This window comes from Antedon bifida, chromosome 9 (genome assembly GCF_963402885.1).
Source record: "Antedon bifida chromosome 9, ecAntBifi1.1, whole genome shotgun sequence".
NCBI classification, from domain to species: domain Eukaryota; kingdom Metazoa; phylum Echinodermata; class Crinoidea; order Comatulida; family Antedonidae; genus Antedon; species Antedon bifida.
The window spans coordinates 21,590,663-21,612,001 of NC_136234.1; the positions used below are offsets into that span (position 1 = coordinate 21,590,663).

Sequence of the window (21,339 nt, forward strand, 5' to 3'; positions counted from 1 at the left end):
TAAACTAAATCATAGAGGGCGACATATTTCAGTTTTTCGCGTCACACACCGCAGACGACGAGGAGAGAGAGCCAGACGATACAAGCACGTCGTTATTGAAAATAAAAATGGTGATTCGTTTTTCACTTCAGGATTTGTTTGATTTTTCGTACATATTTTAATAAATTGAACATTTTTTCTACTACATAAAGGATCCCTTCAATAATGGATCTTATGAGAATGAGATTTCAGGGACCGAACGGTCCAAATTTCAACGGTGGTGGTGGTATGAATGATCAAATGATGGGAAGTGGGCATGGGCCTGGCGGCTTTCCAGGCCCTCGCATGATGGGTCCAGGACAAGGCCCAGGTTTCGGCGGGGGTCCCGGCCCAGGTTTCGGAGGTCCGGACAACGGTCCAGGTGGAATGTTTATGAATCAAGGAAGAGGTCCAGGCTTTGGTGGAATGGGACCTGGATGTGGACCAGGTTTTGGACCTGGTTTCGGTGGTGGTGGAGGAATGGGACCTGGTGGAGGAGGAATGCCAATGATGGGACCAGGAGGCGGAATGGGTCTAGGAGGCGGAATGGGTCCAGGAGGCGGAATGGGCCCAGGAGGCGGAATGGGGCCAGGAGGCGGAATGGGGCCAGGAGGCGGAATGGGGCCAGGAGGAGGAATGGGGCCAGGAGGCGGAATGGGACCAGGAGGCGGAATGGGGCCAAGAGGCGGAATGGGGCCAGGAGGCGGAATGGGGCCAGGAGGCGGAATGGGACCAGGAGGCGGAATGGGGCCAGGAGGTGGAATGGGACCAGGAGGCGGAATGGGTATTAGGCCTAGAAATAAACCTGACGGTAACATGCAACAACAAAAGATTCATAATTTGTTTGTTGGCAATCAAGAACCAAACAAAGGCAAAGTAAGAAAATTGTGAAAAGAATAGTATTTTAAGTTTGAAGACACTTTCCCAACATTTTTAATATTTATTTAAGGTCACAAACTGCATTATGTAAAATTGAATACTATAATCCTATATAGGCCTATTGCGATTAGTTTTTCTGTCTTTAAACAGTTAAAAAGTCAGTTATAATAATTTAAGTGGCCCGCTATGCATCGTGCACAAGAGATTGATATTCCAATTTTGTCTGTTTAAGGATGAGAATCGAATTGAGAAACTTCAAAATGAAGCAGCACGATGGCAACAACAAGTACCAAATAATATGGCCAATATGGCAGACATGATGCAAAATCAACCAATGATGCAGCAGAACACAGGAGGCTCTGCAGATATTACATTAGTAAGTCTACACACCTAAATATCTTTACATTAAGTACAAACTAGGATTGACAAATCCCCTTAATTACGTACAATACAATTGTTCTCCCATTTGTTATTTGAAAATATTTATAAAATGTGCAACGATAATTTAGTTTTTAGGCCTAAAACCCTCGCCATGGCTTACATAGAGAAGAATTGAGACTTTCATAACAAACTTTACCATGAATTATTCGACTTGACTGTACTGATTTTGAAAAAAATGTGTATGTATATGGTCAATATTAATGTATAAATGATATCTTGTAAATTAATTATTTACTATAGGACGAGTTGAAGAAACGGCAGGCAACATTTAATGAGCAAGTTAAGGAATGGGAATCCAAGTTTAAGAAGTGGAAAGAAGAAAACAAAAGTCACCCTGACAAAGATTTATACAGATCTTATGAACACCAATGGAGACAATGGGAAATACAGATACGACAGATGTCTGCTGCTACTGAGAAAGAAATTGAGATAAAAGAAAATGAACTCAGGCAGAAAACATCAGGCATAGGACCAGGATCAATGGGTCCAGGTGGTATGGGAGGACCAGGTCCAATGGGTCCAGGTGGTATGGGAGGCCCCGGTTCAATGGGACCAGGAGGTATGGGAGGACCAAGTCCAATGGGTTCTGGTGGTATGGGAGGACCCGGTCCAATGGGTCCAGGTGGTATGGGAGGACCAGGTCCAGGTGGTATGGGAGGACCAGGCCCAATGGGTCCAGGAGGTATGGGAGGACCAGGCCCAATGGGTCCAGGAGGTATGGGAGGACCAGGTCCAATGGGTCCAGGCGGTATGGGAGGACCCGGTCCAATGGGTCCAGGTGGTATGGGAGGACCAGGTCCAATGGGTCCAGGTGGTATGGGAGGACCAGGTCCAATGGGTCCAGGTGGCATGGGAGGACCCGGTCCAATGGGTCCAGGTGGCATGGGAGGACCCGGTCCAATGGGTCCAGGTGGCATGGGAGGACCCGGTCCAATGGGCCCAGGTGGCATGGGAGGACCAGGTCCAATGGGCCCAGGTGATATGGGAGGACCAGGTCCAATGGGTCCAGGTGGTATGGGAGGACCAGGTCCGATGGGTCCAGGTGGCATGGGAGGACCAGGTCCAATGGGTCCAGGCGGTATGGGAGGACCCGGTCCAATGGGCCCAGGCGGTATGGGAGGACCAGGTCCAATGGGTCCAGGTGGTATAGGAGGACCAGGTCCAATGGGCCCAGGTGGTATGGGAGGACCAGGTACAATGGGCCCAGGTGATATGGGAGCAATGGGTCCAGGTGGTATGGGAGGACCAGGTCCGATGGGCACAGGTGGTATGGGAGGACCAGGTCCAATGGGTATGGGAGGACCAGGCCCGATTGGTATGGGAGGACCAGGCCCGATGGGTATGGGAGGACCAGGCCCGATGGGTATGGGAGGACCAGGCCCGATGGGTATGGGAGGCCAAAATTGCGATAACATTGACGATGAAATGAATTTTGCACCTTATGGGTTCAATAAATCAAACCGGCCAATTGGAGAACCATTCAATGGACAATCTGCTTCATCACTACGAAGAAAGCGCCGTCGATTGGCTAAAGTTAACCGAATGGAACGAAAACGCAGAAGTGATAAATCCAAGCCAATTATTACTGATGATTCCAGACCTCCAGGTGTGGAACAATATGAATATAGTCTAGATTATTCTGATGAAGATGACGAGAATGCAGATGAAGATATTGATACACACAATGATAATGAGGTACTTGATAATTCAAAAGGTGAAGAAACTGATATGACTTCAAGGTCAATTTTAAATGCAAATGATTGGGAACTTATTCAACATGCTGATGCAGCTAATGAAGCTGCTGACAAACCACTGCCATTTGAAGACAGACCACTGCAATTTGCAGACAGACCACTGCAGTTTGAAAACAGACCACTGCAATTTGAACATCCACCAGGCGTTAACCCATCAGAACCACTTGTAAAAGAACAACATCCAGTTCAACGTTTTAAACCCAATGACAAACTTTCAAATTTTCTAGTAATAGGAAAAGAGTCTGCTGAGGATGGAGTTATTGAGACAACTGTTCCAACAAGTTCAGCAACCTCTACTGCTACATCACTAACAGTTACTGCTAAAAAGGATGTTATAAATAAACCTGGAAAAATTCCTCCCCCTCCATCACACCCTCCACCACTTCATGTGTTACAACAGCAACAAAAACAACCACAAAGTAAGAAAGGAGGGGGAATAACTAAATGGGATTTGCAGCAGATGATGAATGAAACAAAAATTGATTCCAATTCATCAGATTTATCTAAGACTCAGGATGGTGAAATGAAAAGCAAAAAAGAAAAAGAAACTAGTGAACTAGAAAAAGAAGATAAAATTAAAAAAGAAATGGAAAAACCAAAAGACAAGGATAACAAGTCTGAAACAAAAGGAAAGGGAACTGATAATAAAAATGTAGACAATAAGAAAAATGATAAAACTAAAGATGATAAAGGAAAGAATAAAGATGTTTCAACAAAGGGAACATTAAAAGAGGAGTTGTCTCGTTTAGCTGCAAATAAAAAGGGTAATGGTGGAAAAAAAGATATGTTTGGCAGAGATATTAAAAGGTCGCGCTCTAGGTCGCGTGAAAGAGACAGACAAAGCAGTAGAGATAGGGAAAGACACAATAGCCGGGAAAAAATTACTGGCCGTGACAGATATCGTGATAGAAATCGAAATCGTAGCCGTGATAGAAGTCTAGAGAGAATTCGAAACCAAAATAATGAGAGAAATCAAAATAGAATTCGTGATCAAGATAGAAACCATAGTATGAGTAGGGACAGAAGTCGAGATCGAGAATTTGGCAGAGATCGTAACAGAGATAATGATAGATACAAACAAAATGAACGCTTTGAGGATAAAGCTAGAGACAGGTTCAGTCCTAATAGAGAAAAGATCATAAATGAGAAAGATATAAAATCCCAAGAAGAGTTAGGAGCTAATACTTATAATTTCAACGAAGTTCAGTCGACACAAAGACCAGTTGACTACCAAACTCAGCCTGGAGGTCGTACAATGCCATCAGAAGAACTTCCTCTTGCATACCAATCTCACCTTGGAGGTCGTGCGATGCCATCAGAAGAACGTCCTCTTGGATACCAGGGTCAGCTTGGAGGTCGTGCGATGCCATCAGAAGAACGCCCTCCTGGATACCAAGCTCAGCTTGGAGGTCGTGCGATGCCATCAGAAGAACGTCCTCTTGGATACCAGGGTCAGCTTGGAGGCCGAAGAACACCACCACCACCTTCTGGAAGACCACCCTATCCAATGGAAGCATATCCTCCAGAAAGAAGATTGGAATATGAGGTAAGTATCAAATTGTGAGTCATTGTGTCATCATCATTAGTATGCGGATTGTTTTATATTTCCAAATAGAGAAACCCTTTTTTAATTGTGATCACAGATTTTAATAAAAGGTTTTACAGCTTCTGCTAAGTTTCCTAAAAATACCTACACCAGCAACAAATGAAATAACAAATAATTGTAATTCCTTTAAATCTTTAAATTTTAGTTTTTTAAATGGATATTTTGTTTTTAAGGATCGTTACAAAATGGATCGATATAGAGAATTTGAACGTCCACCATACGACCCGTATAGTAGGCCACAAGACTGGTACCATGACCGAGTAGATGACAGAATGCGGGAACGTGCACCCGATAGGTACAGATACATTTTTAGTTTTTATTCGATAGAAATTACGTAACTAAGGTAATTATTTGTAAAGCTTCTCTTGGTTACTGGTTATTTACAAGATGTCTTCAAATATGATATATGTATACATTCTGTTTCAGAAGAGAATGGGGATATGAACGAGGTTTACCCCCACCTCCATCAGATGATTACTACTTTAGACGTAAGTATTTTCATTTTATTTAATTTTCTTATCACAGTGTTAAATTCCTTATATAAGTATAGTACTTGCTTTGTTTGTATGAGTGTCGAATCGCTTCACTGCGTCTGTTTTACATCACTTAGCAGTTGTATTTATTAATTATTATCAGGTGGATTTGCACGTTCTCCATCACCTCCAGCAGTGAAGATTCAAACCATTGATTATGGTCATGGCACCATTCAACCTGCTGTAGACTATTCATCTCCACACCAAAGGTATGCTACATGGCAACTGCTAACAATTGCTTTCTGTAAAAATGTTAACAAATGAACACAGAATTCCTGCCAAAAACAGTCAGGAAGTGGAATGAACTGCCCCAAGCTATTGAAGCCACTAGTAGTGATAAATTAAAAGAGATAGTGTCCAATTAATAAGCCACTTCCCAAGGCCTCTTGTCAGACTTCCTTGTGGACTATTCAAGAGGACAACCAGCAAGTACCAAGTAGATATTAAAGCCACTAATAGTGTATATTAAAAGAGGTAGTGTCCAATTAGTAAGCCACTCCCCAAGGCCTCTTTGTCAGACTTCCTTGTGGAGTATTCAAGAGGACAACAACAAATATATTAATCACTAACAAATTTATTATTTTAGTGATCAACCTGTTGGTTATCAAAATGTGTATGAACAACCACAAACCAATCCGTATTTGGTGCAAGGAGCAGGTGCTGCAGCACCAAAAAGAGAGTTAGTTAACATAACTGACATTTTGACACCATCTGGTAGACCGCGTACAAACCAGATTGTTATCATCCTTCGAGGGCCACCAGGAGCTGGCAAGACATTTATGGCTAAATTATTAAAAGAAAAAGAAATTCAAAATGGCGGTCAAGCTCCCAGAATGCTTTGCTTGGATGATTATTTCATGATGGAAACTGAGAAAACCGAAACTGATTCCGAAACTGGTAAAATGATAAAGAAAAAGGTGAGAAATAAATAATAACTGGAATGTTTTCATATTTTTATTTTCGTGCTATATCAAAAATGATCCACTGCATACCCACCAACTTTTTTTCTTGGAGAGTCATGTACTACCTAACTACTGAAAAAAGTCTGACTGGCTTTTATTCTGTATTTGACCATTTTAAGAGAGATTCGTTGTCAGCATTTTAAATGTTTGTACATTTGACCAAAATTCATGCCTGTGCCTAATTTTGTCCAGATAGGGCTCCTCAGATCTTTCTCATATTATTATTACTTATTCATGCCATTAGTATAAAATGTCAATGTTATATCGCAGGTCATGGAGTATGAATTTGAACCCGAAATGGAAGAAACATACCGTGCAAGTTTACTGAAATCGTTCAAAAAGACTATTGACAGTGGACTTTTTTCCTTCGTCATTTTGGATGCTATTAATAATAAGAGAGAGCATTATGATCAGTTTTGGTCTTATGGCCGATCAAAGGGATTTGAGGTATAGTTACAATAAGGATTTGAAACTACATGATGGAAGCCCTTTAATGTTTAGATTGTTTGCGCATTCCTTATTTGATGTAAATTTCACGTTGATGTGGTGGGCTGTTTAGAAATTAAATGAAACTTTTAAATTATCACATTTTTAGATTTTTTATCAAATTGAATCTTAGTTTGAGATTTTTTTCTCTTTAGTTTACAATAAATATATTTACCATCATGTTTGTAATTTAAAGGTGTATATAGTGGAGGTATTACAGGATGTATCTATTTGCCATAAAAGATGCGAGCATAATAGAAGTTTCAGGAGCATTGAATTGGTAAGTTCCTCACATTTTAAAATATTGTTTGTAATATCTCAATCAGGTAATGATATGGTGAGAAAAATTTGACTTATTGTGTATAACGTCACCGGTTTAGCAGTGGTTCTTTGGTTCTCATCTGAAGAATTGGGAACCAAACAGAATCTGTCTGTAATTACTATGAATTATTTGATAAATTGTTCAGTTCCTTTACCATCCATTACTCCTGTATTTAATATTCATTGTCTCTAATGCTACAAAAACCCCATTTAACAGATGATACAGAATTGGGAGGCAACCCCAAGTCATTATAAGATGGTTGATGTGAGAAGTCTTCTACAAGAAGCTGCCATTGATGATGTGGAAATGGAAGAGTGTGATCCTACAGAGATGGCAGCAACCTCCAATGAAGCACCTCCAGAAGGGCAGATGGTAATATACTTCAAACTAAAACTACTTTTCTTTTTCAGGTGTTCATTTCAGATTTGCATAATGCAGGTGTAAACATATTAACATGTCAGGTGTAATGTTTAATCATGTAGCAGTTAGTGTTTGTAATTTAATCTATTAATTTGCAATATACCTAATTATTATGTTCTTTATGATTATTATATTTTTTGATTTAGTAGTAGATGGATTTAGTTGCAGTCTGTTGGAGTGTTTAGATCCACCTTGTCTGCTGCCCTCACTACCTGGGCACTGATACAGATCTTGGTCTAGACATCCCAAAGACTTAGCAACAGTTTTCTTGCTTGCTGCAATGCTCGCGAGTTAGTTATTTGACAAATGTTTGATGTTTTCGCCGTTCACCTTTTCACTTTCTGAGATACTTTTGTAGACGGACGCAACTAGAAGCCGCTGGGATGAATACACCATTGAAAAACTAGGTAAGTACAAACTTATATTGGTAATTTGCATAGGTCAAATGATTATTGACCTTTGTGTTATGATTCAATTTTGCTTAGTACTATCTAGAGTTTTAATGTACAAACAGTCGATTTTAATAGATCATGTTTTCTAATGAATACAGAACTTGTTTTCCTTACCAGATTAGTTTAAAAACATTTGCAATGGAAAACATTTCCAATAGAATAAAATTGATATAGAAAGTTAGTGTCTAACTACACTACAGTATCTAGTATGATAGAGTAGTGATATAAATGACTTTATCAGGTTGACAGACATTATCATTAGCAATGTATTTAAAGGATCATTGGGTTTTATGTGATGTAAAACCTAAGAATTATACCAAGTTTAGGAAACTTTCAAGGAGACATTTCCAAAGTAGATACTATAAATAGAAGAATAACATTAATATATTAATAACTATGTTTTTTAAAAACATTTAGTAATACTGGTTTAATTGTTGTTTTTTCTATTTACAATTATTATACTGAGTTCTACGTTCAGATGAGTTTCTTTTCCAGATTTTTTAACAAACAAAAGCGAGTTTTCCACTTGGCTTCTTTCACATATTTTTCTAATATTTGTTTGTTAATAATTTACAGGCTGGTAAATGCTAAATAATAGTTCAGTGACCATAGCTCTAGCTAAATTTTGAGAAAACATTAGTGAGCGACTTTTAAAAACAATTTAACCGATTGTTATCATTTCTGACCAAATTAAAAAGTAATTAAATTTTATCTTAACTTTTCTCAAGTCATCAATATCTGCTCAGTATCTGTCAAATAAAATAAGTAATACTCGTGAAATTTAATGTGATGTGTTTGTGGTGTTGGTAAACCATGGCAACACGTCATATGCAGATTCACTTAAGAGTTGCTTCAACATGATGATGTCATATCACTACTATATTTGTCAAACTAGTTTGATAGTGTAGACAGAGCTTTAAACATGTTTTGAGTAGAAAAAAATAGAAAATTGTTGTTGGGAGTATACTGGGTGCTGACAGATAAATATTGATCTCTCTAAATTTAGAAACTTTTATTTTAGTAGTATGATTTAATCTGGTTTAATTAAGTGTTGTTTATGAATTGTAAAATGTATGTTTTCAATAAAGAATAATACTTATATATCTGTTGTATGATTTCTTCTTTCAAAACTAAACAGTAACATACTAAATGAAATAATAATATTTAAACTAAACTAAATAGTAATAGATTAAAATGAAATAGTAATATTTAAAAACTAAATAGTATCTGTAGCAAATGTAGCAAACATTTCTCAATATGCATGTGTGATGAAAAATATACATTTTGAAAATTTAAATTAAAAAATGGAATTGTATTATTTTAAATGCAGTAAAGCACTTGACTCTCTCCTGGTGTAAAATACTGTTCCTGCCCAAACTTGATTTGTCACCCATGAGTCAAATTTATGGAATGTCTAAATCTAAATTACTAAATTATCAGCCATTTTTTTTGTAGCAAAATAGAACCGAAATGCAACTACAGTACTTTCAATTCATCAAAAATGTATTGTCAATAATTTCGGGAGAAAAAAAACACCACAAATGTTTTATATATTTGTCTACAAAATAACATTTTTAATTTAAAACAAAACTTTTAACTGCAGACTTTATACCAACATATTCATTTAGAAAATATTTTTAGAATTTAAAAGCAAAGGATTTTGACTAATCAATCCAAAACAGTAGTCGTGTGAGACACTACGGTAGGCACATTTTGCTAGTAAAAATTCGCGTAATTTTTTTTTTCTACTGAAGAAGATGAATTTACCATGAAAAGCTTGAGGATAAGAGGATATTTGTATCACATTTTACCTGTAAAAACATGTTTTTAAAGATTTCTTAAATAGGTTATGACATTAAAGATGTCTTTAGGTTTAGAAGTATATTAACATATGTATGTTTTCTTGTTTAGCACCTTGGACCATAGTGGTCTTTCAGTTAGATATGTTTTGAATACTTAATGTAATTGATGCCCATGCTTGGTTGCATATTATAGGAAAGGTGTTTTGAATTTTGTATGATTATATTTTAAAAGTTAATCAAAGCATTTAAATACTTTAATAAAATATTTTTAGACTTTTTTAGCAGTCACACATTTAATCATTCAATTACTGCATATGGAAAACAATATTCTTGTTGGGAGAAGAAATTTTTGTTCCAATTAAACTTCAGAATAATTGTCTGATTAAACGTGTGTTACCTGCCGTTGATTTCTAAGCAATTCAAATCTGACGTGATGATCTAAACATTTTCTCTTTATTTTCTTTCTTTTAGATAAATTGGATGGTATTAGATCTTTCAAACGAAGACGATCTGAGAGTGAGATGCCGGCGCAAAGCTTAGAAGAGTACCTGTCAGTTACTGATGACTATGCCTACAGAAAATGCGAACCCGGCAAGAAGAGGGTTAGTTTTATTCAATAAATGATTGTAACAATAATAATAAATGGGGCTTATTCTCGACCATAATACGACTATATTATGGTTTATTAGCTAAAGTGTTAATGTTAAAAGAAATGAAAAAATTATACTTATACTGTGGTTAATAATAATAATAGTTCATTCTTAGATAGCGCATATAAGCAAGCTCTCAATGTGCTGCACATTATTATTTTGGATCAAACACGTATGGAAACATACTTCCATAATAATGCAGCTAGTAATCATTGCAAAGTTGTGTCTTGATCTAACTGGTTGACAGGAGATGTGTTGCTGGTTAATGAGAATAGATAATAGATATTTTTTTTTTTGTAGGTACGTTGGGCAGACATCGAGGAGAAGAAGGATCAAGACCTTAAAAGAGCAATGGGGTTTGTTGTAGGACAAACTCAACAGGATTGGCAGAAGATGACGGACGATAACTTTGCCCATAATGCTCTCAACAGGACCAAGTATTTCTGAGGTAAATGAGGGCAACACTTTCCGAAGTATTGTCCTTTACAATGGCCACTGTGTACACAGATATGTACTTCATATATATACTTCATTGTAATTACAACCACAAAGGATTTTTTAAAAAATAGAATAAGTAAATGTAAAATTATAGATCGCTCATCCATACAATACTGTTGACTATGAAATATAATTTATTTTTACTTTTCTTTAGATCATTTTGAAACCAGTAAACTATGTTGTGTCTACATGTGTTACAATTTGTTACAAATACAACTATTGAAGGATCAGGTCAAAGTTCAACATGATTACTGCAGCGTTCATGGTTCAGCATTACCCTTATTGGTGATCAGGTCAAAGTTCAACATGATTACTAGTTTTAAACAGATTAAATCATGTATGAACTAGTGTTTCTAGAAGATCTAAATAAGAAAAATAAACTGTATGCTGATCTAGTGTTTCCAGACAAAGATGTAAATAAACAAAACTAAACTGTTAGTTGTATAATTATGTACAACTTGTCCTGTAGTTTAATACAAATTAAAAGTAAATGTGTGCCCTTATATGGCAATGCACAATCTAAACTGTTCAAATGAATGCATTATTATTGTTATTAATTAAGGAAGGTGATCAATTTCTAGTACTGAATTTGCTCAGAACTTTCAAGTTGTTGTAAATGTTCACTGTTAATCTTCAATGTGTTGTTTTTAAAGCCCATTTTGTTTAAATACACGCCTTGTATATTGTTGTATACATACAGGTTTTCTTGCTTATCTAGCTGCCAGGAAAGCGCAAAAGCAGCCTAAGTCACTGTCGCCAATTAGGTGTGTACCTCCAACCAATGACTACTAAATAAGTAATATAACAAATAGAAAAAATGTTAAAATCTTAAATATAGTGTGAAAAAGTTTGGCTTCCTGGCTTTAGTTAAACCATGGAGAAATAAAATAACTTCATGATATGATAAAAATTATGTGTTTAATATTTGTTATAGTATCGTTTACATTATTTCTGCAATTGCTACCAATTAACATTAAGCATGTATTGAATCTGTTTTTTTAAGATAATGTTGCATTGAAATAATTTGTCTTTGATTGCATATGTATAAAGCCTTTGTAACTTCAGTGACGATATTAAAATAAATATCACCTTTTTAGTTTAACACATTGTACTGTAGTTTCTATTCAAAGTAATTTATTATTATTTACTTAAAACATACCAACATGTTCTTTTCTGTATTTTTTTTCCCATACGCATCCAACAGCGAGTAACATTGTACTGTAGTTTTTGTCAGCCCAGTAATTTATCATTATTTATTTAAAACATACCAACATTTTCTTTTCTGTATTTGTTTTTTTTTCATACACATTCAACAGCGAATAACTAACCAATTACAGGATGGATAAACTATTTATTGTATTGTGCTGTATTCTCAGAGTCAACACAATTTTCCATGTATTTTATGCAAATGATATAATAAATGGAATTGGGAAAATAAGTAATAAATTATGTGAAAATGAAACATGTTGGATTAAATAGTTTGCTCCAGTGGGTTACAAATGACGTAATATAATGCAAGAAAACAACACAACACCCTGTAGCTTATTGTGGGAAGTCCTACAAATCAAAACCACTGCATTTAATATTTACAATTGTTTACTGCTGAGTGTGAAATTGAATTGATTAAGTATGATAAGCCTCCTGATGACCAAGGCATGCATACATGGCCTCGATGGTGGTGACATAATGCCTCCCATATCGCAAACATGCCCATTCTAACAGATGCTTGATTTCCTGTATCATTCAATAACTCTTCCTGAATATATAAATTACTTCTTTATTGTTGATACAACTTGGTTTCAAGTTTCAACTTTATGTTCAATGTTCTCTCAAGGTATGTGCATTATTTGTTTATTTCTTAACAGTATTGAATCAAAGTTTTTATTTTATGTAGACCTACTTAATATTAGCTCTACTTTTATTAGTAAATACTGGTGAGCATTGGTGTTCTTGGGTAAGTTGGTGCTATACATACAGTGCTGCCTTTGTTGGCCCAATTTGGTATGTTGTCGGGGAATGTTGGCACATTGGTAGGAAAAACCAAATTAAAAGTGATAGATCTATCATGCAGTTTCTTTCCAATTTATTTCCTCCATTTCTTCGGTAGGGCCTAGGCCTAAATTGTGGCTGAGTATAATTTTACCGGAGACATTTTATAGTTGTATGTCTACAAATTGTTTTTCTGGGCCTAGGCCTACTGCAATGACAGAATAACACAAAACAAACTTGAAAATCTATTAATATAAACACATTTATCATTTTGTTTCTTTTACAGACTGTACAAGTGACGGCATGACATCTTGAAGTGGGATTTATTTTTATTTTCTACATTGTCGTTGATATATTCCAGAAATGTGGTATACTTGGATTGTTTTCGTTTTCATTTTTGATATTTCCAAGGTAACTTGTCACCCGCAATGTCTGGATTTCTACCCGCCATTTGAAAATAAGCAAGACTTAACATTTTGCTCAATGTACTATGAGCTGTCATGCTGTTCCCATGAACGTGACCAACAACTCTACAAACAGTATGTCAAAATTACACGAAAAATGGGTGCAGATGATCCTTCGTATTGTGTTGATTACATTCGTGATATCTTATGCCAGGAATGTTCGCCGTACGCTGCTCATTTGTACGACGCAGAAACAACCGGAGAAGCGCGCCCATTCCCAGGACTGTGTAATCATTACTGTGTTTACTTCCATAGTCTGTGCTCAAATGTGATTCCACTAATAACAAATGATACACAGCTACGGAAGAAAGCAAGAGCAGGTATGTATTTTTATATTATGTTGAAGAGTTGCAGTATATTTGTTTTACCTATATTTTTATACGTACACTTTTTATATATTTTCATAATCATTTTGTTTTTTCAAAAAGTTTTATTTGAGATTGCAATAAACTTTCCTCGTATCGTATAGGTAGTGTAGAATTCTGTGATACTGTGAAAATACCAGACATGGATTATTGCTACCCTGACATTATAGATGATATAGAGTTGAACTTTGAACTTGATAGAGCATTAGGTGGTGAAGGAGATGGATGCTTGTGTTTGGAAGAATTTGCAAATGGACTCCGAAACCCGCTCCTTGCTGTACATGCAAACGACAGCACTCATAGGCTTTATATAGCGGAGCAACTAGGCGTGATTCACGTTTATTTAAAAAATGGTTCAAAAATTGATAAACCATTTCTTGATCTAAGAAAGTCGGTGTTGACAACAAGAAGAAGGGGTGATGAGCGAGGGCTTCTTGGATTAGCATTCCATCCAAACTATAAAGAAAACCAACGATTGTTTGTATACTACACAACGACAGATGAACAATCAGATATAGACATGGTACGCCTCAGCGAATTCTCAACAAAAGTTAATAATGGAAACAGAGTAGATATGAAATCCGAGAAAGTAATACTTGAGATTGCTCAACCAGCAGCCAATCACAACGGTGGTCAATTATTGTTTGGCATTGATGGATTCTTGTACATTTCAGTTGGTGATGGTGGAAAGGCTGGAGATCCATTTGGTGAATATGGAAATTCACAAAACTTGTAAATAATAATGTTAACATTATACAATATATAGGCCTAAAGCTCTGCCAATATATCAAACTTTATGTGGCAAAAAAATCTGATGTACCTATATATGGACATGATGTCATATCACAACCAGAATTAAGCATATCACTACCATATTTGGGCACTTTTTTTTGTCAAACTAGTTTGATAGTGTAGACAGAGCTTTAGAACAATGCCGTTGTACCAAGCTAATGCACAGTTACTGTGTATTAGTGGTCTTCTTGGCCAACATTTGAACCCCTGGTAGGACTATGGGGCGCCACAAGCAGCAAAAGTGTACAGTACGTGTGTTAAACACAAGTGTGTGCCTGTAAAATGTACATTTAAAATGTGTGTGTCATTGCACAATGCATGTGTACATTTCAAAAGGACTTGATTCCTAATGTTGCTTGTATGCACAGTAACCATTTCTAGAACACACCAGCTGCCTATACTTTATAATGAGGCGTGTAAAAATTACATAATTAGTGTCCAGTTAATTTTTAAATGTGAATTTACACCTTACTTTTACAGAGAAAACTTATTGGGTAAGTTTTTACGAATTGATGTCAATTCAGTAGATGATGATAGAGAATACAGTATTCCTCCTTCAAATCCATTTGTTCGGATGGATAATCAATCTGCCAGAGATGTTATGGGTGATAATCGATCCACCACCGCAAGAGAGGAAATATATGCATATGGTTTACGCAATGTTTGGAGGTGTGGAATGGATAAAGGCGACCGTGAAACTGGTGAAGGCAGAGGGCGTATCATATGCGGTGATGTAGGACAGTCTGACTATGAAGAGATTGATATTATTGTCAAAGGTGGTAATTACGGATGGCGTGCCAAAGAAGGATTTGAATGTTATGATGACGAAATGTGTTCTGATCCCAAATGGTTAGGTAAGTTTCTATAAAACGTGGTTCCCACTAGAGACGCAACGCAAGGACAAACGCACAATGCAAGCGAGTTGACCAATGACAAGCCACTGTTCAAATAATCCATCGTTTGTGATTGGTCGAATCAATTACGTTGCATTACGTCCTTGCGTTGCGTCGCTAGTGGGAACCAGGCTTAATCAAGGTATGCCTAAAGCTCTGTCTACGCTATCACACTTTATGTGACAAAAAAATGTGATGTGCACATATATGGACATCATGATGTCATGTCACCATATTTGGGCACATGACACTTTTTTTGTCAAACTAGTTTGATAGTGTAGGCAGAGCTTAATAATATTTTGTAAATGTCGTAGTGACCCACAATCCTCTATTTACTTTCAGTGAATGAAGAGCTACCCATCCATACCTATCCCCACACTGTTGGCAAGTCAGTGACCGGCGGTCACATCTATCGAGGCTGTTTATTCCCCAATATGAATGGACATTACATATATGGAGATTTCATGAATGGGTAAACTAATTATTTTTATACAAATTATAAACTATAACAAACTATTTTTCAGTTTAAAGATGACCCACAAACATACACAATTGAGTGGATTCTGCCAAGCAATCTGGGAGAGGGACAACTGATTATTATGTTTTCATATTTTAATTGTCTTTTTGATACAATTTCATACAAATGTTGTTTCTTTCATATACAATTTGTATAATATCTTTCATTACAGAAAATTGTTTAAGTTAGTTGAAAGTGGAGTGAACGGCACATGGGAGAACAGTGACATATGTTTAGGAGATTCAACCGTTTGTACTGGAGGCTTACTTAACAACTACCCATCTCATATACTTTCATTTGGAGAAGATGAATCAGGTCAGTTTTTTTCATATTTAATAAATAAATTATTGCTCTATCATCAAACATCATCTTCCTAATATCGTTATATAGATAGTTTTTAATTTCAAGACAAGGCACCGAGTTAAATAGAAATATTATACCCATTCAATAAATACGTTTAATTTATTTGTTTTTATAACACACTCACTCTCTAAAGTAAACCTTTGTTCAATTAATCTGCTGCTCCATGTTGAATTAATGTCGAAGGAGGCAGCACTCTGCATATATTAACCGTGAAGTATATTATTTATAGACAGCTCATACACTACAGATTTAAAAAACCCAACAATTTTCAACCTCATTGCACAACATTCTCAAAATATTTACATAAAACTGAACGTACAAAGAACCATTTAATAGAACCAATATATAGAACTATTTCTGTGCAGTAGAACCATTTAATAGAACCAATATATAGAACTTTTACTGTGCAATAGAACTGATACTGACACTTGATAAGAAATAAGCAGATCAGCTAGTAAAGCTCTGTCTACACTATCAAACTAGTTTGACAAAAAAAGTGAGATGCCCAAATATGGTATTGATATGCCCAAATATAGTAGTGATATGACATCACCGTGTCTGTATATGTGCACATCACATTTTGTTGTCACATAAAGTTTGATAGTTTAGAGAGAGCTTAAGGATACATTGTGATGTAATTCTGTTGTGTAATATGATATTTAATATGATGTTTATAGCATCGTTGATACAAGTTGAAAAATGACCTCACTACACAAGTGTGTTCTAGATATTTAATGAGTGCAATTGTGTCTTCTCGAAAATATATATTTAAAATTTAAAAGTTTCATTTATGAAAAGAATTCATGCTGTTGCTAAGCAAGTAATTTGATTAAGCAAAAATCCATCTTATTGGCATTCTTCCACAACAAAGCATCATATATCAAAATTGATTGTCTTGTGTACTTCTACAGTGCTGTACTATATAACCGTAGACATAATTGTCGGTTTGGTGTAATAATGATATAATAAATTTTAGCATCAATAAATATTTTTCTGTGCATAGAAACAGAGAAGATCGATCAATATTTATGTTTAAAATGTAGGTTTAGAAAACAAAGGGAAACAAGATAATTGGTCAATAAATATATTTATATTTTATGACTATCACTTCAAAATGTAGGTTGAAAATGCACCTTCACAAATTATCAATTTTTGTTGATGATGAAACATTTTCCAATATTATTATCTACTTTTACATTATACTTAATGTAGGTGAGATTCATATGTTGACAACATGCATGTAGTAGCTTAATCAATATAAGTTATTATGTGCTATTACATGAATATGTTTTTTATTCCTATTATGAGAAATAAATATTAATTTAATTACTTGATAATTTACAGGTGAGATTTACATGCTGACAACTAATGCACCAAGTACTTCTCATGCTGGAGGCAAAGTATATAGAATAGTTGATCCATCATTGTAAGTATTACTTTATTGTTGTACCTTGTTGGACATTAGTAGCAAGCTGCTACCCTGGACATTTAGCAAGCTGCCTCACTGGACTTGTAACAAGTTCCTTCTCTGGACTTGTAGCAAGCTGTTTCCCTGGATTTCAGCACCTGCTATCCTGGGCTTGTAGTAACAGACTGCTTCATTAAACCTGTATAAATTTGCTTCCCTGGATAATTACAATTTCAATTAATATCATACAAACTAAAAAGAGAAAATGTATGGACTATTATCTACTTCTCATCTTAAATAGTTTATATTTGTAGGAGAAGTAGTCCATCTGAATGTCCAATTGATGAAGAAGAATTTAGAATCAAAGGCACAATTACACCATTTTCTCCAAGTAAACCAAGTAAGTTAGCCACATTTTAAGCAATTTACTTTATATTTATTTATTTAACAACATCTTTATACAGGATTACACAATCAGGTAACAGAAAAACTGTTTTGCATTGTGGTCCTGTCTTCTCGTCTGCCTCATGCTGTCCCCGGCCCTGAACATTAACAATTTCATGACTGATAGATGTTTTCTAAAGCCTTAAATTGCTTACTTTTCAGAGATTAGTACATGCCCAAAGACATGTAACACTCCAAGCATAACCAATGTTACATACTGCACAAGTTCTTTTGGTACGTACAAACAATAATGTTTTGTTTTGTTGTGAAGTATTTTTGTATATTTTTTGTATAAAATGCATAATATAAGGGTGTTGACAGGGATATTTTTTAATTTACTAAAGGTCTGTCTACACTATCAAACTTAATGTGAAAAAAAATATGATATGCCCATACATGGACATATGATGTCATACCACTACCATATTTAAGCATATCATTTGGGCACATTGCACCTAAAGCTCTGTCTACACTATCAAACTAGTTTGACAAAAAAAGCATATGAGATAATAGTATTTTGGTATCTTCACTTTTATGTCAGTGGAACTTTCTTTCCAAAAAAACCCCCAAAAAATACAAATTAAAAAAAGCTTTACAACAATTGAAAGAGTTTTTTTTTTGGAATACAGGGTATATACACCACTTAACTTACTACAAAATAAAGAAAAGATGAAGAAAAAAACTGTGTATACACTCGCACCATTCATAAACATACTATTTTGTGAGAGTTAAAAAAAACTGTACATATAAAAATGACTTGCAGCAATTCTGTATTATGTTTCAGCAATTGTTGTCCAAATTCAGAAAGTTTCAGTGTTTAACCGGTATAAAGAAATCAAGGTGCTTGTTCCATATCTGTATAGAATTGACAAAGGAGTTCGCAAACCAAAATACGAGGATAGTTTAATAGCATACGGTCGTTCACGCAAGTGCCCATGCCCCGATCTGACGGTTGGGGTGACATATATTATCACTGGTCAGTACGAGAAATATTCGAAGGAGTTTGTGATATCCGAGTTATCTGTAGTACAACGTTGGTATTGGTATTGGAATATTCAACTATACGCTTATCACAATAGCTGTGAAAAGAAGAGCTCAGTACAATGGCAAGATAATGAAAACTAGTGTACAATGTTCTTGTTAATTGGATTCAAGTAATGACAATCATTATCAACTTGCTACCTGCTGCATTAAGCGTAGTTTCCCACTAGAACGCAACGCAGCGCAGCGACGTAAGACGTAAAGTGCTGTATTGCGTAATCACAAGTGGGAACCGACGACGCAACAGTGCTGTAAACATCGCTACAGGAAATCAAATCAGTTTAATTTCACGCAATACGCGGGGTGAACCAGATCAAAGTCTACGGCAACCGACAACAACAAGCAGGTTTTATTTCACGCAGGCGGGGGCAAACACAATTATTGGAAGGGCATTTTCTTACGTTGCGTAGGTTGCGTTACGTTGCATCGCTAGTGGGAACCAAGCTTTAAGTAGAAAACTGAACACGTGATGTGATGGAAGTAGTGTGTATTTCCTTTATAAACAAACCTTACCTAATAATGACAGATACCAGTTATTCCTTCAATTTTGACAAATTCAGGTCTACAGGATCTGAAAATTTAAAATGACCATTGATACCTCGTATAAGTGAAAATAAAGTGTTTTAATACAAAAAGGTTTTCTCACAGTGTTCTCATGGAGAGGTAAATATCAATAGACCTATTAACGTGGGAATGTATCCCACAAACAAAACATAGATTTTATTGATTGTAGATAATAAAATATAAATTTAAAATGATAGCAAATACAAGGACTCTTTTTATAACCGTGGTAACTTTAACGATTTAAATATGTGCATGCATTATACACTCGATAAAATTGCATGAACAAATAAAATGAACACTTTGATTATTGGCCGACCGTCTAATACTTTATCATATTAATTTTTGACAATGAAAACTACATAAACCGAATCATTGATGAAGCAGAAGACACACAGGACAATTTCTTTAGATGCGACACAACAGTTTGTTAACTCATAATCAATATTGATTTGTTCCATTCAAGGCATTATTGTGGTGGAACCGGATATTAGAGAAATAGACACAAGTTAATATATATAATAACGTCTAATAACGATGTCTATAAAAAATTGAGTCAATCAATTTAAAATTCACAACATTCTCAAACACAATGTTATCCGAACCATTTGTCTATGGGCATATATTATTATACATTATGAAGTATAGTACCTAATACTATAATGAACTGACGAACAAACCCCTTCATAAATTAGGGGAAATAATTAAAGCAGCTAGTAAAATAATTTGTTATCAATCATTATTAAAACATCAGAAGAAATTGCCATAGAAGCTGTTACCAAAAAAAATGAAAGTTATTATTGCCGACAAAACCCATCCGCTTAATAAATATATAATAGAAGTGGAAGAATTCGTTTTCCTACGATGAAAACAAAACGATTACGAAATTCTGTTCTTCTAACTGCAATGAGGCTTTTTAATGTAAACTTTTTCAGGTGAATGTATTTTTACCCAATTTTAATTTTCCATTTTACAATAATTTTCAATTTATTGTCACAGGAAAATGAAAAGTTGTTGTTTAGCCATTTTCAAACCGTAAAATCGTACATTTAATAAAAATAAAATGTTAAACGAACGTCTGTATGCGGTTTAAGGACTCTTGGTGCTATGATGTTTTATCGTGTGACTGTTTGTGCTTGTTATTGTATGATTGCTAAGTTAATTATGACTGTTTACGAATGTATTAATTGAATATACTATAACAAATATCGCCTGTTTTATTACAGTCGAGTCGATTACTGTACCACTTGAGAAATGCCTACAGGCCAATTTTCATAAATCTTGTTGTAAATGTTGTATTATTTGTATTAGGCATCCTATTACTCGATTACTGTACCTGAGAAATGCCTATAGGCCAATTTTCATAAAAATCACGATGAGCTAAAAAAACAACAATTGTATCCATGCCAACATCCAGTCTTTTCATCGTTCCTCAATCTGATTTAATACACTAATCAAAACGATTGCCAGTCAATTAATTCTTAATAATATCCAATTCTGGGTATAAAAATATTAAGTTAATCTATGTTATCTTGTGTCTTATATTGATCTAGCTTTCCCATTTAATTATGTCGCGAAAATGCAATTCAATATTCCACTACCCATGAGATAGTTTATTTATCCATCCAAGGTTTCAAGATTCAATTTTAAAAATAAAAAGTTGTTTTCCAGAGCTTTAG

At 35.4% G+C, this 21,339-nt stretch overlaps 2 protein-coding genes across 4 annotated transcripts; both read left to right on the forward strand.

The window, feature by feature from the left end:
• Window positions 1-65: 65 nt before the first annotated feature.
• On the forward strand, window positions 66-11,925 carry LOC144851433 (uncharacterized). 3 transcript variants are annotated; one of them, XM_078708896.1, is made up of 15 exons: window positions 66-894; window positions 1,130-1,273; window positions 1,579-4,501; window positions 4,556-4,638; window positions 4,872-4,993; window positions 5,125-5,186; window positions 5,335-5,440; window positions 5,818-6,148; window positions 6,464-6,640; window positions 6,876-6,959; window positions 7,218-7,373; window positions 7,780-7,828; window positions 10,147-10,277; window positions 10,626-10,773; window positions 10,978-11,925. In XM_078708896.1, the coding sequence occupies exons 1-14, from the start codon at window positions 205-207 to the stop codon at window positions 10,770-10,772; spliced, it is 5,205 nt and encodes a 1,734-aa protein (XP_078565022.1). In that variant the 5' UTR covers window positions 66-204; the 3' UTR covers window position 10,773; window positions 10,978-11,925. The 3 variants fall into 3 exon arrangements, 2 of the variants coding, with proteins under 2 accessions (XP_078565022.1, XP_078565021.1); XM_078708895.1 differs by having other exon boundaries at window positions 1,579-4,638; XR_013614179.1 differs by lacking the exons at window positions 7,780-7,828; window positions 10,978-11,925 and having other exon boundaries at window positions 1,579-4,638; window positions 10,626-10,765.
• Window positions 11,926-13,098: 1,173 nt separating this feature from the next.
• On the forward strand, window positions 13,099-19,982 carry LOC144851437 (HHIP-like protein 2). The gene is made up of 9 exons (XM_078708903.1): window positions 13,099-13,596; window positions 13,746-14,373; window positions 14,914-15,287; window positions 15,669-15,798; window positions 16,016-16,158; window positions 17,551-17,632; window positions 17,929-18,014; window positions 18,221-18,292; window positions 18,843-19,982. The coding sequence occupies exons 1-9, from the start codon at window positions 13,176-13,178 to the stop codon at window positions 19,181-19,183; spliced, it is 2,277 nt and encodes a 758-aa protein (XP_078565029.1). The 5' UTR covers window positions 13,099-13,175; the 3' UTR covers window positions 19,184-19,982.
• The last annotated feature ends 1,357 nt before the right edge of the window (window positions 19,983-21,339 follow it).